The 23,362-nt window shown below is 39.4% G+C and overlaps 1 protein-coding gene across 1 annotated transcript in view; it reads right to left on the reverse strand.

The window, feature by feature from the left end:
* Positions 1-23,362, reverse strand: part of GRIN2A (glutamate ionotropic receptor NMDA type subunit 2A) — a gene marked incomplete at both ends in the record, with an annotated part of 163,310 nt that overhangs the window by 41,903 nt on the left and 98,045 nt on the right. The window contains 5 exons of the mRNA XM_080353752.1: positions 781-906; positions 5,119-5,272; positions 5,392-5,560; positions 6,997-7,202; positions 16,632-16,746. Coding sequence (XP_080209878.1) covers positions 781-906; positions 5,119-5,272; positions 5,392-5,560; positions 6,997-7,202; positions 16,632-16,746 — 770 coding nt within the window. The remainder of the gene's footprint in view (positions 1-780; positions 907-5,118; positions 5,273-5,391; positions 5,561-6,996; positions 7,203-16,631; positions 16,747-23,362) is intronic.

Below are 23,362 nucleotides of genomic sequence, written 5' to 3' on the forward strand. Positions count from 1 at the left end.
ATCTAGAAGAAACCATTAGCTTTTAATAGTCTCCAGAACTGTGTTCACCAAGCTGGAAGATCTCTTGTTATAAAACAAGGCAAGTATGATTTAGAAATTAAAAACAGGCTGCACTCTGCACTGTAAGTAAAGAAAGGGAAGGGGGAGGGCACTAGAACACATGGAATCCTCATTCTTAGGTCAAAGTGCTAATAACACACAACTGCAACGTTCACTGAGAAAGGCAAGCTCTGTATTAAATCTGTTGTGCTGGTATATTTTAAGAATGAAGTTTCTATAACCATGGATGCTACAGGGAAAGAAGCGCTGCCCTTCTGCCACTGGCCTCATTTCCAGGCTGAGCTCATCAGAATTTTCATAGGGACTATATAAAACCACATACCATGTAACTGCTGTTTTTCCAGATTACCCACCAAACCACACCAGTTTAAACCATTATCTCTGAACTGAATTCATGAGAGTCAGGAGTCTGTAGAACTTATTCCAATGCTGTGACTCAACAACTGGTATCGTATAGAATACTAACCAAACACTGCCTGAAAACAGCTCTCTCTGATATCACTTACCCTTCTATATGTCTTTATTCTAATGAATTGGAATACAAACATAGGCATATAAGCCCTCAAGAAATCATGTTTTAAATGAAAAGCAAACATAGTTTCATAGCTGCTTTCACTGTTTCATTCCTATGTCATGTTTATTTTAACAGATGGAGGGCAAGGGATGGGAAATACATGATTTTTTTTATAGCTCGAGGGTTGTGTAAAATGCAAAGCTTACCTCTCCCCTGTGCCAAGTTCCTGTTATACCCGACAGGACTGAAGTACTCAAAAATGAAGACAGCCATGGCAGACACAATGAGAAGCATCACAAACATCATCACCCAGACAGAAGCACTAAAAGGCTCTGCAGCGAAACAGACAAGAGAAACAGAAATACAGTTCATTAAACCAGTCGCAGCACAGGAATCTTAATGTCTTCGGCTGGGCAAGCCCAGCGGCTTCCTTTAAATTCAATTATTCCTACCACAATGCTAGCAAATAATAGTAATATACAAAGAACTGCTGTTACTATACACAAAATTCAGAGAGTCAAAATCTTAAATGTAAGTGGCAATTCAAAACCAAGGGATGGAGACTTTTCTTGGACAAAACCTTAACTGACACTGAAGGGCACTGACTCACTGTTTATTCAGTTTACAATCAGGTAGCCCATTCCTATTTATCTTATACCACATATATTTATCAACCGAATGGTCCAACTATAATGACTGTGTTCCTGCAGAGCAAAAGCAATTAAGCATATGTTTATATACATTTGGTAATTCATTGAAGTAGATTTCTCTCATTTTCTATTAAAAAAAAAAAAAGTGTTATGGAGAAAAGTTAAATACTTGCATTCAAAGTAAATATTTCTTATTTCAGATTTTTTTCTCTCCATGTCCACTTTCATCTACCTGCAATGAAGCTGTTGATTTACCAACTGCAAATACCTCCTTTTAACAGTCTGATTCTCAGCTAGGAGCATATTTCTGAAATCAAAATGTTTTTAAGGAAAATGGAATATCAGTTTGAAAGGCAGAAAAAACACACTCAAGGAAAAGAAGTAGGTTGGAATGGATAATTAAAAACAGTTTCAAATAGGAGACTAAGCACCAGTTTTTGAAAGGGTTGGGTATGTGTGGTAATAGTATGTGATAACACAAAGTTCTCAAATATCACCTTTGCCCGATCACAAACTCTGTCATTTTTAGGAGTCCCCTGGTATCTGTCATGGTATAAGGCTATATGTAAGAAAGGGTTTGTATGGCAAAACAATAGCTTTTTAGTAAGTCAATTTCTCTGGAAGCATTTTGTATCCTAATTTCGGTAGAAAATGCAAGTGTGAGTGTGCTGTGAAGTGTGAGAAAAGAAATAGTATACTATTTCAAATTAGGACAGAATAAAGAAGCACTTGAAATGACAAAAAATCAGTGTGTTCCAATGTTTTCCCTGTTTTTTAAAGCCCAAGAGGCTCCTCCATCCCAACTTCTTCATTCTTTGAATTTAAATTCAGATTTGAACCACTGAGAATTCTTCTGTCATTGCGGGAAATGACATTATTTGCTTGGAAGAGAATAGTAAAGCAGCGAAATAACAGAATTCTCAAAAGGCAGAGAAAGATCCCTTCAGATGCAGACAGGTAAAGGACATTGTGTAGCTGAATACAGTGAATATAAAAATTCTATGGATTCACACATTAATTGGAACAAATTTGAATTCATGTAAAACTATCGTGCAATTTGGACAGCATTCTCACAGAATCAAGCAAACCAGATAAAACCCATCAGAAGCAGCAATGGTAATTTGTCAAAATCTAAATAAGGCAAAGGGCAAAACAAGCTGATGTGGAAAAGCGAGCTATAAACAACAGTTTAAGCAGAATGTTCTTTAATAATTTAAGCAGCCTGGTAATGAGGTGGAGGATTAAAAGAAGCGATAGAAAAATAAAAAGCTATTTAGAATAGCAAGTGGTAAGATTGAACAAGTACAAAACCAATCGAATAACAAAGTCAATCTTCCTGTCACATTAGAGATCAAATGACACATCCAGGGCTGTTCTTTGATTCTCAAAGGACAGAAAGAACTTCCCTCAGGCAAGCAGCAGGTTTTCTAATAATCTTCAGCAAAGCTATGATATGGCAGAAAAATACTAATATATGACTTGCCAGTGTACATTTCAAATGATTGGCAATGAGAATACTGAGCAACGAAGATGTCTTACTCCAGTAACTTCGAGTTTTACCTCAAACCACCAAAACCAATACTTAAAACAAGACAGAAAATAAACAGGGGCGCAGATTTCTTATTCCATCAATGCCTCTGAAAAAAAGAAAACTGACCTCACCTATCAACTCTCTCCCTCTTATATAAAAATTCAGATTTGAGGTCTCCCTTATTTTGCTCGTTTGTTGAAATAAAGTTGAATCAAATCCCCACATAATCCTTACAAAATTATTTGCGAATCTAGTATATATGCATTTTAGTATATGAAGTTTTTTAATGTGGATAAAATTCTGGTTTGAAGACACACACATGAAAACCAGAACGCAGCAGGTCATGAGGAAGCGGCTGTGAGCTCACCCGTTACATCTATCGGACACCACCAGCAAATGGAAAATCCAGTTCAGACAAAATCCCGTACTTGCTACACACATAGGAACAAATCACAAAAACAGGTATTTCCATGAAGTGCAATCAAGTGATATTAAAAAAATATATCTTTGACAAATTAAAAAAAAAAAAAAATTATGTAAGATGACTCTATTTTTAGCCATTCGCTTAACTGAAATAAAATCAGTTCGTGAATAAATTCTGCCAAAGCATTTTACTACTACATACACCTCATCGAAATACACAGTCAGTTCCAGTAAAGTGGCAATTTCACTTGCATCTAAAAAAACCCCCTGAACATACTTCTGAGAGCACAGTCTTGATTTATTGGTACAGTAAATCAGATTTTTTCAAAAGCAATTCTATTCTATAGAGCTTTAGAAGAAGACGTTATTTTTACTTTTTGAATTATATGTACGCCCAACTAAACCAATAACATTAAACGCATTTAGAAATCTAATAACTCTGTTGTAGTGAAAAATGCAAAAGCAGCCTCTGTTTGGATAGTTGTGGTAAAGCAGGTTTTTAAGATGTGTCCATAGTAAAAATCAACTACACTTGCAGCACATTTAGAAAACACCCCTGTACTTATATTTCAAACAATAATTTCAACACGCTGCAACTGCAATTTAAATATTAATTAACTTTATAAGTCCATGACTCATAGAAATGAAAAGAAAGTATCTCAATATTTTCATTAAAAGTACAGCCTCTTATAATTTAATTTTAAAATTCATTCATTAAACAGAAATATTAACCAGCAACAAAAACTGTTTGGGTATCACCAGGTTTGGGAGGTTATTTGTTCGCTCCCTGTGTTATATTTATTTGCATCATCTCTGACACATGCCTTTTGTGGAACAGGTCTGAGAAATAAGCTTTGCAGCTAAATAATGATTCTTGTGTAAGGAAATCCAATTATATGCCCACTTGTAGCTGATACTGCACCAACAATCTGCTCCTCGATGGCTACACGTGATTTCAGTGGAAGTGAAGAACCTACTTCAGCAACCTAAAAATTAACTGTACAATCAGTGACGCAAAAACGGCATCACTGCTGACCCAATGGACTTGAACATACTAAAATGTTCCCTAATATTGATTCTTTTTTTCTTTCCAATTTCACTGAAACTATTTTAGTATTATTAGCACTACTTTCTGGGGCAAAATATCTCAAAAAATACTGGGTCCAAATACACTATGAAGAGCATAACAGCATTTTGTGCACTTTTGGTCCATCTCATGGCTCATTCTCTTTTCAGCTCCAGGTAAATTCAGGCTAACCAACAAATACAGAACTAAACAATAAGCACTAAAAGACAAGGGGAGGGAAATAATGAAAGGAGAAAGGAACAAATGAGACGAAGCAAATAAGGAAAGACAAGCCAAGTCTTTGTTTCTTTATGTCCCCCCTGCTTTCTGGCCAGTCTTTCATTTCTTTGCTATATCTCTGCTGTTCAGCTGCACCAATGGAGCAAACAGCATCTCTCCAGTGCAGCAGCACGGTGTTCAGAAGCCACAAATATCAAATTAGCTGTCAAATAACTCCTAATCACAAGGAAGGCTCTTTTTCTTAGCTATTCTACAAGGGGTTTTAAAATTATTTTGCAAATGTGAATGTTAAAAATATATGAAACCATTTATAATTGGCTAAACAAGCATAAATTAGTTTGTAAAGAAGCAGGTTTTGAGGAAGTAATTTTCCCAACTGAAGATTTTGGGTGATGCTTTTTCAAACTGAACTCATGATCATTGGTTTTCTCTTACAGCACCTGAAACCAACAGCACCGTCTCCATGTGCTAATAATCACATTAATCAGCACATCAACACGATAGAAACTTCCTAATGTAAAATTCAAAACTTAACAGAAACATGCCAATGCACTATACACCTTAATGAACAATGAAACCTACCCAGCTCTATAAAAATGCAATTAAATGATCTGGAGGGGTTGAAGAATCATACCTAGAAAAGCAGATGGTGAAACAGTGCCATTGCTCCGTGACACCATGACACTAATCCCAGTCTCAACAAAGGGCACGGAAAAGTCGACAACTTCCGAGCGCTCTTCGTTAATAGTGAGAGACCCCACAGCCATGACCGCACGATGATAAACCACCTGAGCCACAAAGAGAAGATACCACCAATATTACTCGGTAGAGAATACCTCATTTCTCCAAAGAATTACAAACATTCCTTAGTTCTTACTTAAGAGCTCTTTTACCTAACAGAACTTACTTCCCCAATCATTCCATTCCACACATTATTGACTTTTTTGCCATGTTTCCCATTAGTCACCAAATACAGGTCGTATGTGAACTTGACAGTTTTAGACAACTTCTTCAAGATATCAATGCAGAATCCTTTGCAGCACTTCTTTATGTTAATTCCCTCATTAGTTGTGTTGCTGTCAACAGAGAAGAGAGACAAATATTTCTACTGGGAAAAACAAAATCACCACAATGGCAAGATTCAGCACACTGCAAAACAGCATTTTGTCATACTTGTGAGTGACCATGTTTTTCTGAATGATGGAAAAAAAATCCACAGTATGCTTTACATGGTGTTTGCAGGTCTTACTAAGCCTAGCACAGTTGCTTGGTGAGACATAACTAGAAGATAACATAGACCTTGTCTGATGTGTTTCTGCTGTGGTATCCAGCTTAGCGTACGGCACTTCTTCATCAAGACGTAGTCTACTTGTACTAATCTCTTAGGCTTAGATAAAACATTTATAACTTCTACTCTCAAGACATAAGACTACATGTCATTTAGTAATTAGAGGGCTCCCACATGTAAGCTGTGGAAAGGCGCAGCAGTTCACTGTAATGACACTGGATGCTGCACCTTCTTCTGCACTCAGAGAAGGTGAATTCCAGGTCACCTTGGAATACAAAGACAAGGACTTTCCCTTTATGTTTTTCTGAAATGCTCATTCCATGACCTCTAGAACTTTCCAGTATAAGCATCTTCAGAAGCCAATGCAATATTTTATAGGCTTTGAAGGACCCAAAAATCAAAATGAATAGTTTAGAACTCGACTAAGTACAGCTATGTTTTAAAAAAAAAAAAAAAAGTTTATCTGTACTTATGAAGTCTGTGCACTAGCATTCAGCAGCCTCTGGAAATCTTCAGAAACATGCGTTATATTCCCTAACATCTGCTCAGTAAAAAAAATTTGGTTATTATTATACTCAGTTCATAAATACGTAGGCTGAAGCACAGAACAGGTGAAACAACAGTGATAAATGCACAATGACAAATTTTCCACTGATTTCTAATGACCACTTCAAAGTTATAGAGCAATCAAAGCAGGGGAGTTTTCTCTAGACAATATTTCACACTGGTATTGTATACTGGAGTAGTTTATCCTGTACCAAACTTCAGCCTAAACATACATTTTCAATAGGAAACATTCTCAAATCGTTAAAGACCAATTAAAATGGGCATATTTCATCATAACTGGAAACAATTCAAAGAGGACTCATTGAAACAATCTAACGTTAGAACATAATCTTCTTTCTTGTGACTGGAAGGGCTAGTTCTAGTTGACTTTCAACTTACTATAAACTTACTATCTTGTTAATTCAATGTGACTTACCTGAACCATTTATAACCAGAACCTTTCAACTTATACAAAGGAAGATGTGCAAACAAGAGGACACTGAGGGGGACAGGGAAAGACAAAGAGTAATTGAAACAGAGAAGGAAAAGGAAATGCAGATAGCAAGAAGAAAAGAACAGCAAAGTATCAGAAAGCAATTTTAAGAAGCAAGAGAAAGATTTAATGAGAAAATAGAATATATTTTGCACTCAAAAGAGGAAAGCTGTGTATTTACTTACTTGATTCTGACAAATTTACGACATGGCACAGTGTTTTTTTGGCAGCTTTCCATCAAAGGGTCTACATCCTCAACGATGACAAAGGGAGCCTCCTCCAGGGTGACAATGCTCAGGTGGTTATCGTCAGGGTCGCTGTCGGCAAAAGAGCTGTACCTTGGCCAGACAGAGTACTTGAGGCTCAGCGAGTTGTTCTCCCATTTCCCCACCTGAAACGCCAAGACACGCAGAGATAAAAGCTGCTTGCTGGTTTTGACAAACGAGATCTAATATCACATGTGCCTGGATACAGGTACAGGAAATTACATTGGCAAGACAGTTGTCTTGGGTTTTTGTTATCAAAATTACTTTGCAACTTTTTAGTAATTGCATGAAGTCCGAAGATGCAATGTGAAAAAGACAAATACGGTCACGTTATTTTAAGAGAAAAGAGCTTTCTAAAGACTGGGTGACATCAGTTATTACTATCTATCCTCTGGCAATAGCTGCACTGAAATTTGACATGTACCATGTCCGTTTGAGACAGAACAGCAAGCAGATACTCCATCTGTAACGAGGATCAATTTGCAGTAATAAGAAAACTGTTCTCAAAAAAAAAAAATTAATCCACCCACACACCAGACTGATAACCAAAGTATCATAATATCATTTCTGTATCTTTTCAAAAGAGAAAACACTACTATTCTTATAGTTTGCATGGTCATGCTGAAACCCTTTGCCCAGGGTTCCATCTCACCCGAGCCAGGTTTATAAAGACAAGCTCAATTGTGCATGATTTAGTTCTTATTACAAATAATGCATTTTATTCTGCTTTAGTTAATGCCAACTGGGATGTTTAAGAAAGCATACCCCACTTTACATTAAAATTATAGATCTATTTACTATTCTAAATTATCTCTTCTGAATTAACCTACTCTTCTTTCCACTTCCAGAACACACGATTTGAATATTTTGAACACTCTGGCTCTACTGCTGATGCTGGACTCACAAGTGAATAGTTTCCATGTTTATTTGGTATTTGATTTTAAAGCAGCTACTGTTGAAGATTACATGATACACTTCCATCATTCTGCTAGAGTTCTGAATGGTCAAAACACATTTTAAATTTTCATTTAAGTGTAGGGTAAGAATTTAGTTTTATACAATTAAAGTACATAGTCAAAATATGGAAGGATTTTTATATTTGCTTGTGCAAAGCTAATTATATAATTGTTATTAAGAATATGAATGGTATTAATTATTTATACTATGTTTTGCATCTTCATATATTATTTAGTTCTTTCAAGATCATTGTACAATTGATAGTCTCCCTTTTTTACAGGGTGATGGTTGAAATGACACAGAAAAGCTGTAGAATAAGCAAAACTAAAACATGAGCAGGTTTCTGTCCTAATAAAGAGAATTCATAAAATTGTATCCATAAGTAGGTGTCCTGCAGGATCAGCATTTATGTCACTTATGGAAGTCAAATCTAGTATTAGATCCAGTCAATATCTGTTTTGAATGTCTTTACAGTCTTCAAATATTTAGGGGAATACCAAACCAAACCACAGGTTATAACAACTACAAATGCTCATTGTATTTCTGAACATTATATGCTTATAAAGCGTAAGAATTTGTGTGCAATCCCAAATGTTTAGTTCTTATTCAACACCATTGAAGTGGCTTACCTATGCCAACAAAGCAAAATAAATATCTGAGTTTTAAAAAGCATGTTGAGTCCTGTTTTCACCTGTAAAAGTCATTAGAAATGCTGCAGAACATGGAAAAGTTCATATGTAAAATACAAAAAGTCGAATATGAGAAGTTCAGTTGCTGCTCTCAGTAGGAGACAATGGTGAGGTTTGAATGAATCATTTTACAGTGAAATAGTTTAACAACCTGAACATTTTCAAAATTCACTTGCCTCCGGCGTTTGGCAGCATTCATTTGCAATGCGCTGCTTCATGGTCATTACAGCTAATGATCAAATGAACTAAACGTGGCATCCTCTGTCCAACTCCAAGCATCTGGATTTGAGTTAGAAGGGGTCTGTGTTTAAATTAGCATGCTTACCTGCTAATATGAGTATCCCTGATACAGATATTCTTTATGCAACATTTTCTAAGTTAATGACAAATTATTTGTCCACTAGAACACATTAGTTTGCACTATAAACCTCCAGTACAGAACAGTAACTCTACGTACTCTTAGCAGAGACCAGAAAACATTTCCACAGCCAGTCTGTCACAGATTAACAGGTCCACAAAAATAAAATAGTGGTGAATTCACATGTAACACAGAAACAGAGTGCCTTTATTGAAGAAATGTCACCACTTCAGTGAAGAATGAGCATCTTACTCTTTCTCTCTGCAGCCTAAACCTTCCTACTTGTCCTGGCTCAGTCTCAAGGGAACTCTTTGCCATTCAGCAGCTTTTTCTTATCTCCTCAGTCTCCAAGCCATCCCATTGGAAAAGGGTAGCCAGAGGACAACAGGGAGTTAAAACACTGCACCAGCCTGCAAGGTTGTCAAAATTATATTCTGATATGCTAGGAGATGGGTAGAATAGAACTTCTCACAGAATCCCAGAATGTCAGGAACTGGAAGGGACCTCCAAGCTCATCCAGTGCAATCCCCCCATGGAGCAGGAACACCCAGATGAGGTTTCACAGGAAGGTGTCCAGGCGGGTTGGAATGTCTGCACAGAAGGAGACTCCACAGCCCCCCTGGGCAGCCTGGGCCAGGCTCTGCCACCCTCACCGGGAAGAAGTGCAAAGAGTCCAAAAGTGCATCTACAAAGAGAGCTCTCCTGCTTAGGCCTCCTAAGAATCCAATTAATATTACTATAGAAATTAAAAGTGATAATGATCTTATTCTGAGTAGATACAGTAGAATATGTGTTGCTAGATTTGAAAGTGGAGGGGGGGAGAACATTAAGAAAGCTTTTGAAGTAATAAACACAGTAGTGTGTATTTGTAAAACAAACATTTAAAAAAATAAAATTCGAGCTGAGGATAATGCTCAAAAAAGGCAGACATGCTCCATTACAGAACTGTCAAAAATTGCATGCTAATGCTTTTACTCTGTGTGGAAATGCCATGAAACATCCAAAGATTTACGATAAATTTCTGTCATTCCGAGTTAGACTGATAATGATGTGGCTTCGATCCCAGAGAAGATGGTATTCACTTGAAAAAAGGCAATAGAATTGTTCTGGGGAAAGATGCTGGCCCAAATGATTTATGGCCAGAAGACTCCCATAAAACATACAGTTTATAAAAAACAGTCAGTCAAACCCCTAATTCACTATTATAGGTGCAAACCAGCTCCAAGCACAGACTTGCAATGGTACATATGTAATTGTATTTCTTTCAAACTTGTACATTCTTCGCTATTTTCTCCATCTTCATTTGCCGTCCAGAATATTCCCTTTGGTTTTATCTCTACAGGACACATGAAGGAAAGTAAAAACTGGCTGAGAGCAGGGAAGAGCTTGTTTGATGTCAGACTGAATCAGCAATCACAGCGTCCTCACCTCATCCCCCGCATCGCACAGACTCCCTGGATTACACACAGGTTTGACCACCTCATGCATTGCTGTTTATTTTTTGAAGATTGCTATTTATTTTCTGAAGTATTTGGTGTGGTTCTGTGTAAAGATTGCTATTTATTTTTTGAAGTATTTGGTGTGGTTCTGTGTAACAGCTATGCAAACACAAGAAGCCTGAGACAGACAGGCACCTTGCAAAGTTACGTATTGCTGCTCCTCGCAGTCACCTCTCCCGCTGCACCCTAGAGCAGTCTCTGAACAATACAAGGATGACTGACATAATCCTAATCACACACCCGCACAGAGACCAGCAAATCAGACAAAAAGAGCAAGGCCAGCTCCTGAGGAGGGAGAGAAAAGAGCAGAGTATGTTCTCCCTCATGTGCCAACACTGGCACGAACACAAAGTCTGTCACACCGGCATCTCGCACAGAAAACAAACAAATAACCGCGGCCTATCAGCCTCTTCCCAGCAGATGGGAACTGTATGCAATACACAGTCATCATCTGTTTGTAAAAAATATGTTACATGACAACAGGGGTACTAAATGCACTCCCAGGACTATCCGACTCAACCTTTGAAAAGATAAAAATGTTGAGGGATGTTCTTTCTACGTGAAACACACACGCATATTGCAGACATACTTCTTCAGCTGTCTCAGTTTTGTGAATAAAATAATGCTGAGCAAATGCAAAATCTAATTCATCTTGCTTTATAGAAAAACTATTTATTACTTTTATTTCCACTTACAAGGAAGAACCACTCTGGCAAATTTTAAGTTGATAGCTAGAAAGCATAAATTGAGTTTGTCGGGGTAGCAATAACAAGCAGCTGCAGAACAAAGCACAAGAGCAAAACCATTCCTCCAAAACAGCATCTGTCACACACCTTCTGCTGCATCCCTTTGTGTTGCCACATGGTTCTGAAGGTCCATGCTCCACAATGACAGCCTAAATTTAAATGACAAAACACAAGGCGAGCACTTTCATGTCTTATTAATAGGGAGTGCTGGTTTACAGTCCTGGGTGGTTTGAAGGCATCCATTTAAAGACTTTGAAGATTTCAAAATTTGCTGCAGAATCTCAGATGGGTTTTGCGAATGTGTGGCTGTCCCCTCGCGGGCAGGAGTGAGCAGCAGGGCCCAAAGGAAAACAGGCAGCTGGGGTGATCACAAACACTCTGGGGAGGAAGGGAAAGCTGCCACCTCCTGTAGCTTCGTCTTTCTATAGAGAATTAGTAACTAGCACTCACCAGATCCTCAGTGGATGGTAGGGTTTTGGCACTGGGAAGTGGTCCATATAACTCTATGTAGCACAAGACTACAGACTCACACCAAAGAAGACATTTTATGAGTGGATTATGTCATATGAAAGGAAGAGCTCAACAAATCGACAGCCTCTTCCACCATCTCCCAGTAAGGGAAGACGTTTTATCACCCTCTGCATTCAGTGGAGATCTTTCAGTCCTCTAGAAGTGTGCAGATGGCCATACCTTCACATTCAGAGAGACACAGCTGCCCTGAAAGTCTTCCTGCTCTTTAATTCTTGTCTAATATTAGCTGTAAAGAATAGGAGCAGAGCACAACTCCCTGCCAGTTCCCATGGGAGCTGCAATTCCTTCACAGGAGCAGAGAGGAGGGAAGCATCCTCCTTGGGAATCAGGGATTTAAGAAATGCTGCATAATAATCAGTGCAATTCAGTACAGTAAAGGTCGAAGGAAAGGCCTTCAGGCTGAGTTAAAGCTCACTGATACAGAACCAATATGCAATTTTCACTCAACAGTAAGCGCATATTTACAGGAAGACTAAACAGCTAAGCAAGAAGGATGGAACGAAGAACATGACAACCTAAGAGATGGTAAGAACATCTTGTTTGCACTATGGGCAAAGATAATATATCACATTAGGCCACACAGCTATTTACAAAGTACATACCAGCAAATGAAAAAAGATCATGCAATTTCATCTGTTCTAGTTAAAATATATGCATTTCTTCACAACTTTTAGGGAATGTCTGTCATAAGGCACCAGAATCATTCAGCTGTTATGACCCCCACCCAGAAATCAATTGAGATTTCACAAGAAACTACCCTGTGTCATCTCAGTGACCTATTATCATGGTACTCTTACAAAATGCTCTGTCAGAAGTCTGAGTGAGTGTTAGGGTTTTCAATTCTTGTCTAGGGAAGTTTCAGTCATAGCATTAGACAGGACAGCTGCCATTCCTGGGGCCCGTGACGGTGGATGCTCGTAGCCAGATGGAGCTCTCTGTGCAGACCTTGGTTCATTTATTCCAGGCAGGAGTCGCACACCCTCTGCCTACTCATTCCTGTTTACTTACAAATGTGTACAACCTCACACAGAGCTTGTCAATCTGACATATGCTACTTAATCACAGCAAAATTGAGTTCTACGTTAAATCCTGCATTAATAGGAAGTTAAAGATGATTGGTTGTATTTAGAATAAACCTGGATGTAAGTAACGGCTCTCGCAATAGCATTTACCCACCAGTTGTGCCACATAGTACCTCTTACTCTTGCTTCTTGCAAAATTCATTGACTACAAAAATGTAGGACTCTTCCATCTCACAAATTCTCCCAGAATGCTGACCATCATGGTAATTTTGTCTGTACGTATCTGGGACCACCAGTAAAAGATTCTTTTTTATCCTGGAACTCATCTTTATACATGGAATACACTCATCTTTAAATGCAACACAGTCCTCCCTACCTTACTTAACATGTATGATAGGCACAGCTAATTAAACCACCAAATTTTCCACTGCTAATTATATTCTAGTATATGATTTTAATATTGGATTGATTTGGTTTATTTCCATGCTAAAAGTTGCTTGGTTCTGCTGGAGCTCTGCAGGTTTTTCAGCACCAGCACTGTGCTCCTGCAGCGCTTTGGTGATATTTGGGCAACACTGTTATTTCTGGCAAATTTATCAAGTTTCACTGAAAAACACACATTAAGCTTGTCTTCTTAAAATCAGAGAAGAGCAGCCCCTTTGCCTGTCAAGATTACCAGCAAGAACACAAATGTTGATGCCAGAAGTTTGAGTAGCTGCTTCAGGATCTGTCAAAACACCTCGCTGGATTCCTGCTGAACGTGCCCAAAAGTGATTTTCAGTCTTCCAACTATTACCACCCTACGAGCTTCTTTCAGAATCTGATACAGGACAAATCCCTCAGTCAACCCCATTATGTGAAGTTATCACTTCAAAGTTTTGATCCTGAGCCATTTGTAAAGGGAAATGAACTTATTTTCCTAGGGGTAACATGAATGTTCTTCAACTATGGTTGAATGGATTTTCTGTAACTTCAAGCCTCAAGTCAAGTATATCAATTTTGAGACTGAAGAAAAATTGCATTTAAGTAAAAGCAGATTATTATACTAAAACCAAGGAAAATTGAGTTTTAATATTAAATCTTGTATTTTCAGCAGAATATTGGGTAAAAAAAAATCTCCACATAAAACACAATTACTCTTTCTTACATAAATAATAAAGTAGCTACTTGTGATTTCTGTGTACATTAGTTACATTACAAGGATTAGCAGGCTGTTGCATCATCACTTTTTCACGAGTAAACTACTCAGATTCTAGTACTTGATGTTTTCCATATATGACTGAGGATATTTAATAAGACTTTAAGAAAACAATTCCATGATACTTGTTGCAGTAAAGTAATTGGAAGTAAAAGTAGGTGCCTGTCTGGAAACTCACAGCAGGAAATGTTTGATGTCAGATGAGTAACTTTGACAGTGCTGAAACTGAGCAAAACAGTGCAAGGAGAAAGGACCAAAGGGAAAGATATTGGCTAAGAGATTTGGGGTGAGAAATGTAACTTGGAAAAGAATGTTGAGACGACACTACAGAGATGTTAAAATAAACCAGGGCGTGGGCAAGGTTTATTTACTTATGTCCCTAAGTCAGAGGAACTGTCCTATTAGTATTATTACTATTATCACCATTATTATCATTACATTCCAGGCCAGGCTGGACAGGGCTCTGAGGAACCTGATCTGGGTGAAGATGTTCCTGCTCATGGGAGGGGTGGCACTGGATGAGCTTTGGAGGTCCCTTCAACCCGAACTATTCTGTGATTATTTCTGAAGTGCACAGTGATTCTCTGCTGATATAAATGTGGCAGCTCCAAGATAGCCGAGAGCTACATCCAGCTTGCCAGGATAATTGATTACTCAGTTTATTTGTCTTCATCCACAGAGGCAGGGATCAGCTTGTGGTCAGAAGAGTAATTCTGGTGGTGACAGCCCATTCTTGGCTGCCTTTCCCTTCTCCCCTCTGACATAATTAAAGCTGGCCCCATTCCCACAGCTCTGCGATGGAGCAGCAGACACACGCTGGAGCTGGGGCAGGCTGGCTCCACCAAACTCATCTGGCCGTCTACCAGAAGGGCTCTGAGGTGAATGGGAAGATAGAAGCAGACACATAAATACTTTTTGGGGGGCATGAGCCTCCCTTCAGTCACTCTTTTTCCTCCTAGAAGCCCCTCACAGCGATGAGCAGTTTGGGGTTCACCAGACAGAAAGCTGTGCACACATTGTTATTTCTTGGAAACAATGTTGGTTCATATATCCAGCATTTCTTCGCTGCTGTTAGCTTATTTTTCAGAAACATCACACCAATCTGCCCTGGTCCTTTGAACGATCTCTTTCAAGGTACAAAATGTAGGAAATTATTACACCATAAGCATTGTTGGCTGCCTCCCTAACTATTTTCTCCCCTTGGTGTCTCATACTAATATTCCCCATGTATTATATCTTTTCCAGAACATGATATATGAGATGCAGACTGTTGAGGAATTTTAAAACAGGGTAAGAAATTTTCATAATGGTTACTGAGCAAACGATTCCTCTAAAGATTCGGATTGACACATTTAGATAAGATTAAATTTAACCAGAGAACTAAATTTGCATCAAATGAACATCACGAAGTACATAGTGTTATCTAGGACTAGCCTCTATGTTTTGCCATGGCTAGTATATTTACTGAGATGTTCTTCAGTTAATCTGATTTTGTCATCATTATTCAACATGATGAAGAACCTTGCAGTCTTACAATCTGAAGTTGTAAGTTGATTTTATGGGATCTTAAAACTATAAGAAAAAGAGTTCATAGATTTCAGCAGCAATTTAGATAATGTAAGATCATGCTTTAGGAAATTAAAATAAAACTGGGAGATGATACAGATGTATTTTCTCCTACAGTCTCATATTCAATACAGTTTCTAATGTCCCTTTTTAAAACACAGGACAAGAGACAGTCTGCAAAACTCAGAGCCAGGACAGTCACAGGCCGACGTGGGAGTTTTAAAGAAAAAATCACTCATTATAAGCTTTTTCTTTTATTACTTGCATGTATGATTAACCCTGATATTAAGATATAGAGGACTTTTTAAAAGTGTGTAGCAGGACATAGTCTCGGTAAGATCTAGAGGACCAGCCCCAAGCTATGTTCAGATTCTAGGTCACTGCACGCTGTCTCTGTATTACATACATAAGAAAATAATATTATTTACCCTTCACAGCAACTTTTCCTTCTAGTCTATACAGAGGTTTATGGTGATCATTAGGCTACCAGGAGAACACAAGTCAAGATTCCGAAGTTCTGAGGCAAACATTATAGGAATTATCCTCCGATTCAACAATAATTTCACCATTATAAAAAAAAGTAGGTTAAAATCTGTCAAAAAAATACTAAAACAAGTAAATAAAAGGACTGAAGTTGTCAATATACACAAATCCATCCAAATTTAAGTAGTTAAGACATAAGTTTCAGGAGATTTTTCACTCATACATTTTATTTTAGTAAATTGTAAGAAGAAATGCAAGGCACGTTTCACAGAAATCTGAAATCCACATGGCATATCTTCCCTGATATGTTGCTTTCCCTCTTAAAACTCCTTAGACTTTCTCAGAATAAGGTAAAATTATCATTTCTGAACTGTTGTGACAAATCTGCTGCAGTGGAATATCATCATTGACACCCATGACGTCAACCTGTCTACTTGTCATCAACGGGGTTCTACCAAGTCTCTCCCACGGCTCCTCCGGTCGCTGCCCCCACGGCTCCGCTCACCTTTTCCCACTCGCGGTCGTTGTTCAGCACAATCACCACCAGCCTGGGATGTGCCTGGTACCCATCTGCCGTGAAGGACAAATCTCTGCCTTCCCAAGTCACATTCATCATAAACCTAGAAGGCAAGAAAAACAAGTTCAGTGAAAAATTAATGAGCTGTCCTGCAGTTAATGAGCGAGCTGGCTCGGTCACCAGAACCACTGATGAAATACATGCCCCAAATCCTGGGAACGTGGTGGAAAGATGACGTTTGGAGCACGGGGAGTCTTGAGCATTTCATAGAATCATTTTGGTTGGAAGAGACCCTCAGGATCATCAAGTGTAACCATAACCTAACTCTAGCACTAAACCACGTCCCTAACAACCTTGTCTAAATGCCTTTTAAACCCCTCCAGGGATGGTGACTCCACCACTGCCCTGGGCAGCCTGTTCCAAAGCCTGACAGCCCTTTCCAGGAAGAAGCTTTTCCCAATATCCAATTTACACCTCCCCTGGTGCAACTTGAGGCCATTTCTTCTTGTCCTATCACTTGCTACTTGGGAGAAGAGACCAACCCCCTCCATGCTCCAAGCTCCTTTCAGGCAGGTCAGAGATCAGAAGGTCTCCCCTCAGCTCCTGCTCTCCAGCTGAACTCCCCAGGTCCCTCAGCCGCTCCCATCACACTTGTGCTCCAGCCCCTCACCAGCCTCGTCGCCTCCTCCTCATTCTCTCCAGTATTTCAATGTCCTGAAATTTCTGTGAAATTTCAATGGCCGGCATTCCAGCCATCTAACAAACTTGACTTTCCTCAAAAACCATTTTCTCTCAAAATTTTCCACAGATTTACTACATAAATCCATATTTATATTTGCTCCAGTATCACATAGCTTCAGTGTTTCTCAGTGAGAACAGATTGTTTCCACTGCTCCAGGGTCAGAAAGAGCAATGAGAAATTGCAGTTTTTATTTAAAGCACAAATACAGGGAACTTACTGCCAAGAGTGAACTACCATGGCACACAGGTCAAGCTCCCCCGACTGCAATATTGCAAAAATCTATCATTTTATACATTATCTGAGTGTGCCTCACCAAAGAAAATCAGGCACAAAAGGGAAAAGAGCAAAGGGCTGGTATTAGTATTGGTGTTCTTTGGGCACGCTGAAGAAAATCACAACTTCAGACTGCCAATGTGGCAGGAGAGGGAAAACTGCAATGCGGAATCTTGGAGATCTCATGGTGCTTCTGGAAGATAACGTGTTCTCCACCCCATCTGCATGTTCTGAAGTGGATTGCATTGAATCGCACTGAATTCTCCGTGCATTTCATCGAAATAAATTCAATTCAAGCTTTCACGTAGGTGCTTTCCTTCTGCAATTCAACTCAACACCAATGTCATTTACCTCTCAGACAGATGTGTTCTGAAGGGTGTTAAAGTTATTCTAACTGTTCTTCATACATTGCTCTGTGATATTTTACCCACAAGAAACTAATATCAGTTTACATGCGATTTTTGTTTCATTTTGGGGGTTTTATAGCAATAGTGGTAGTGCTTCTTTAGCTCCACATTCAAGAGAGAAGGCTTTGCATTGACTCAGCCACCTGTAAATCCCAACAGCAGAACCACACTGAAGTATATACACCCAAAAGAAACAATGGCATTGTATCATAAGAGTTAATAATTAAATGTGCAGTGCCCTAAACAGATATATTAATATCATTCAGCACCAGTGTGACAGCAGTTTGTAGAGTCACCCATCGTAATAACTCATATTTTGTGACAGACTTTCGGCGTGAAAATTTTCCCCTTGGCAGAACTTTGCTTTTCAGTTGAACTGATTTCCTGTATATTACATTCATCCAGCACTGAAAGAGCTTGCTTGGGAATAAAAACCTCATTTGCCACCGTGAGAGCAAGTGACAAACCACCAGACAGAATTTGCCTGCATATACATGAAAGAAAACAGCACAACGCTCGCTCACTGCTAGAAATCAAACGCATGGTGACCCGAGGAATAAAATGCCCAGGACTTGAGTTGTACCCTTCTCTTATGTAGTTTGGTAAAATCGCCGCCCCAGATTTCAAGCAGCACTTGGCATATTTTGGGATTAATGTGCAAAGGCCCCAGCCCAGAATTAAGTCAAGGGCCGCACAAGGTGCAGGGCTGGAGCTGCACTAACGCTCAAGTGCTCCAAAAAGAAAGATGAACCACAAATCTAAACCAAAAAAACAAACTCAGCAGAAAATTTTAGACTGTGTGAATTCACCAGTCATTTAGTAGTGAAACACATTTTGCAAGTTAAAAAAAAAAAGTCCCTAATGTGTAAAAGTCTCTTAAAACGGTATTGTCTGGGTTGTGGACAAAGGTACCAGGGAGTGACACAGACTGAGCTACCCCAGTTTCTCAAATTGCGGCAGTAAAAAGAACTTCAAAGAGATTCATGTTTTCCCAAGTACATTTTTCTGCACAGAATTTATCGACTGCCTGTGTTCTTCAGAAACCAACACCTACAAATACATGGTCCTTTTTGAATTGTCGTTTTTCCCCCACAAAGGACAGAAGTCTTGTTCTGCTTTTACTGGCCAAGATCCTAAACTGCTTGTCCCTGTGAGAAACAACCGTGTGCTTCTCTGTTCTGGGTTCAGCAGAGTGAAGAAAAGACGGTATTTGTATGATGCTATTTTTATAGAGTTTTAAGCCAAAGATTAATTCTGTGCATGATGTCTTTGTTTTCTAAATTGGTCAAAATATATTTCTGAAGTACTTTCAGAACTGCATATTTTTGTTCTTAGCTAAATGAGGTGCCTGATAATTTGAGCTTATTATTTTAAGGGGGCAATTCAGCATACACCTTGGATTAGTAGCTAATCTGCTTTCATATCTCATTAATGCTGTAACCTTTGCAAAGGCATGATAGCAGGAGGCCTTGTGATGATATTATAACACTAAAATCTTAATTAACTTTTGCAAACTGAAGTTTGTGAGGAGGATTAGCCAGGTGATACGTGCATGAAGATTGGGATTTGGGGGGCAGAAGTTAAGCTATTATCACCCTGAATCCAAAACAGATTTTTATCATGCAATGAACCAAGCCTGTACTACGTATTTCAAACATTTTTAAACATTTATGCAATTATTTTTTGCTTGTCACCTTCCTCAACAAGACTGAAAAGAGACGTGTTGAAACACCACAGCAGAACGCTGTTCCCATTGTATTTACAGCAAGCCTTGGAAGCACAAAGGTTACAAACTACTCGCCAAATTTCCATCTTCATTTTTATAGACTCAAAGAAATGAAAATTCTGACTCTACCCAGAAAAACAGAACACGTTTGAATAAGGTGGCCCTTCCTATCATGTAAATATCATATCAAAACTCCATTGACTCTAATTTCCAGTAACAAACATGAGAAGAGTTTGCTTAAAAGATCAGGCCCAAAGTTTTAGGAGATCTCAGTTTTTAGAAGACCGTTTCCTAGGCTGCAATATTGCTGAAACAGGAGCACCTTTCTGGCCAGCCTTCTTACAGAAGTCAGGGACTTTTTCGCCCTGAAAGCATTTGGTAAGGGATTTCCTATAAACAGCTGAAACACCAGCAAAGCCACTATCATGCCTGGAGCAGGATCTCTGAGGCATTCTGCTTTGATGTTATACAACAGCAAATGTATTTGCAAGCTATGGGATTTCTTTTGATATTTACCATGTATATGTATACACATACATGCAAGACACACAAATATTCCCCTAATAGATGCAAGGATTTGAGAGCAAAAGTAAGAAGGTTTCATGTATTTTGCAGTGGGCAAATTTTAAGGAGAAAACAAACCAAAACAACAATATGAATCATAATACTTGCTGTGTCTCACAGAAAGAGCAGTTCTAGCCCTGCCTTCATAAACTGCTGTCAGAAAACAAGCAGTGAGAGAAGGAAAGCTCAGTGCGGAGATCAGAGATGTCCCCCCCGCAGCACTCCTGCCTGCTGGATCTGGGGGTGCCAGGCAGGGAGCATCCCCCCAAACATTCCTATCCTCAGGACGGGTGCTCTCATGTCTCCCGGAGACCCTGCAGCACCACTTTAGAAATTATTTCTCCCTTAGAGCAGCTGCACTTACTCCTGCTCACCCATTAAGGCCAGGAGCCAAGGGACTCAGTCCCTTGTTTCTCCTTTTCAGGGTAACGTCGGCCATAGGCAACAGCATCTGAACCAGTTGCTGAATCAACTGGCTGCTCCAGGGGAAAGAGAAACCAAGATTTTTGAGATTCATGGGGCTAGAAATCAGTGAAAAATATGGCACACAATCTGGAACCATCCCTCAAAAGCATCGCACAGCCAGGAGTACACCACAAAACGCGTCTTCGCATTGAGGTGGCAGCACTCGGTGCCTGCTGAGGCCACACAGGGCTACTTACGCTTAAATAAAACTGAAACATTCTTCCAGAAAGGTGCAAGGTTCATAGCATTAAAAAGATGTCATATGTACGAAAATACTTTCACAAATGTGTAAGAATTGAGGCCATCTAGAAAAGACCTGGATCTTAAAAGCTAGCAATAGTGTGCATGGATATACACATACCCAGGAAGTCCTTGGAGCAATGTAATAAATTAAAACTTCTTAATTAATTGATCCCTTAAAAATAAACGCATGCAATGTAGTTGTGATAATTATTATACATATGACAAAAAAAATACTCTCACCAAAACTAATACAGTACAAAATCTCCCCACTTCTCCCTTCCAAACTGTTTTGATGTTTTCTCCATTTTTCTATCTTTGTTTTTTTGGGTTGGTTGGTTGTTTTTGTTTGTTGGTTTGTTTCTTTTTTCAGTCTATCCACTGAAATACAAATGTGAACCTGTCTGTGCTAGGACCAAGTAACTGAGCACAATTAGTAACAACAGCTGCTTTTCCTACAGAAAGAATCCTTTGGTTTCTCCCCTGCCAAGGCTGAAACTTTCTTCTCCATTAACCTCTTTTCACAACACTATAGCATCCACCAATAAATGCATTGCTAGAGTAGTGAGGGGGGAGACATGTTGAATTCCCAGTGGTACCTTTAAAACCTTCACTCTGGTGGGTGGGAGGGTGATTGTGGGAGAAACTGCTCTGAGCTCCAGTCCAGCAAAGCACCACAGGCACATTATTTTATAATGATAATTTGATAGAGATTCAGACTTTTTAAAAGAGAAATTCAGGACTCATCAGGCTCGGGGACAGAGCCAGCTCTGCAATAACAGGCTGGTTTATAATTAGCATGAAATCCACCCAGTATCCAGCTCCCAAACCCATCACTGGCTGGGAAAAACATAATGGGTACAGCAGGGGTATTGACGAGAACACACCGCTCCTAAGCTACCGCTAAAGACGAGAACCAAGTTACCAGACCTGTACAATAAAGCCTGGAGCCCAATAGCTGCAGGGAGCAGAAAGCCCATGGGATTCCTTGCTGCCATGACTTCAGACCCATCTTCACTGCCAGCCAGATCAGATAATCAAACTTGATAAATTCCTCGGGTGCCATCACTGGGGACTCTCATGTTTTATTTAGTGCCTTCTTCACCATGGGGCAGAGTTTCAAACCTGCGACAACCGCAGGCAATGAAGAGGAACAGCAGAGACTCAGGGAAATACAGGTTTCATAAAAGGAACTCTCCCCCAACTCGCCCAAACAAGGAATTTCCAAACTGGGATTTAAAGCAGATGAGATGCCTCACAACCAGTGTGTCATCTGGTGATGTTTCTCTTTCCTCCCAACAGTATGAACCAACCATTTTAATAATCTAGACAGCCAGCCTGTCTGGGGTTGGCATTCACCCAGCATCACACCTAAAACAGCAGGAGTGAGTCCAAATTTTGTTCTTCTTTATCTTGAGGCTCTGAACAGCTAAATTCCTTGCTATGGTACTAACGTGAAATCTGAAGGATAATTATCAATACAAACCCCAAGAAAAATTATTTATCATTAAGAAACAGATTTCCTAAAAACACTGATAAAATTAAATCAAGCAATGCTGAATGTAGAATATATAATGTGTGATCTGAGGGACATATAGAAATAGGTCTGAAATACACTATTAAACAAGGTAGCAATACATTTGTCAGACTGTTACCCTATTTTTAAAGACAATATCTTAGGCTATGTAGGATTTCTTTTTCTAAATTCAAATCCTTCACAGTGATGTAAAAGCTCCTCTTCTTCCTCTCTGAGCCTCCTCCTCCTCCCTCCTTTGGAGCTGTATCTTCCTAGGCCTTGAGCCAGCATAGAGGAATAAAATTTTGGGAACAATATGCTCAGCGACTGTGAAAAAGGAAGGGCATGCCAGCTACTTGTACCTCCTGCCAACTGCTCCTTAAAGCATTAGTTGCCGCTAGGTCTGGAAAAGTCACTTTGCCCCAATTCTGCCAGACGAAAGGCAAAACACTTGGGGAGCCCTTCGGAAAGGGGGGCAAGGGGAGGGAGCAAAATCAGAAAGGGCCCAGCTGCCTGGGAGGGTGCCACAGACTAGTGTAACTCATGAAACATGAGAAGGTTTAGTGTCTTAACGTTGTTATTATTAGCAATAGTATTTCGTAAAAAGCACTGATACGGTTCCATTTTGCTCCACCGCCTCAGAAACGTCCCAAACTCTTCCCCATGAGGCCGCCTGGCTTCCCGCACACGGCTGCTGTCTGCACAGCTCCAAGAACCTTCACCTATATTTTGAATTTCCAGGCCTGCTTTCAGCCCCCAAGGCCGACTCTGCCCAACTCCAGAACA

The sequence above is a fragment of the Nesoenas mayeri genome, assembly GCF_963082525.1.
Source record: "Nesoenas mayeri genome assembly, chromosome: 15".
Classification (NCBI taxonomy): Eukaryota; Metazoa; Chordata; class Aves; order Columbiformes; family Columbidae; genus Nesoenas; species Nesoenas mayeri.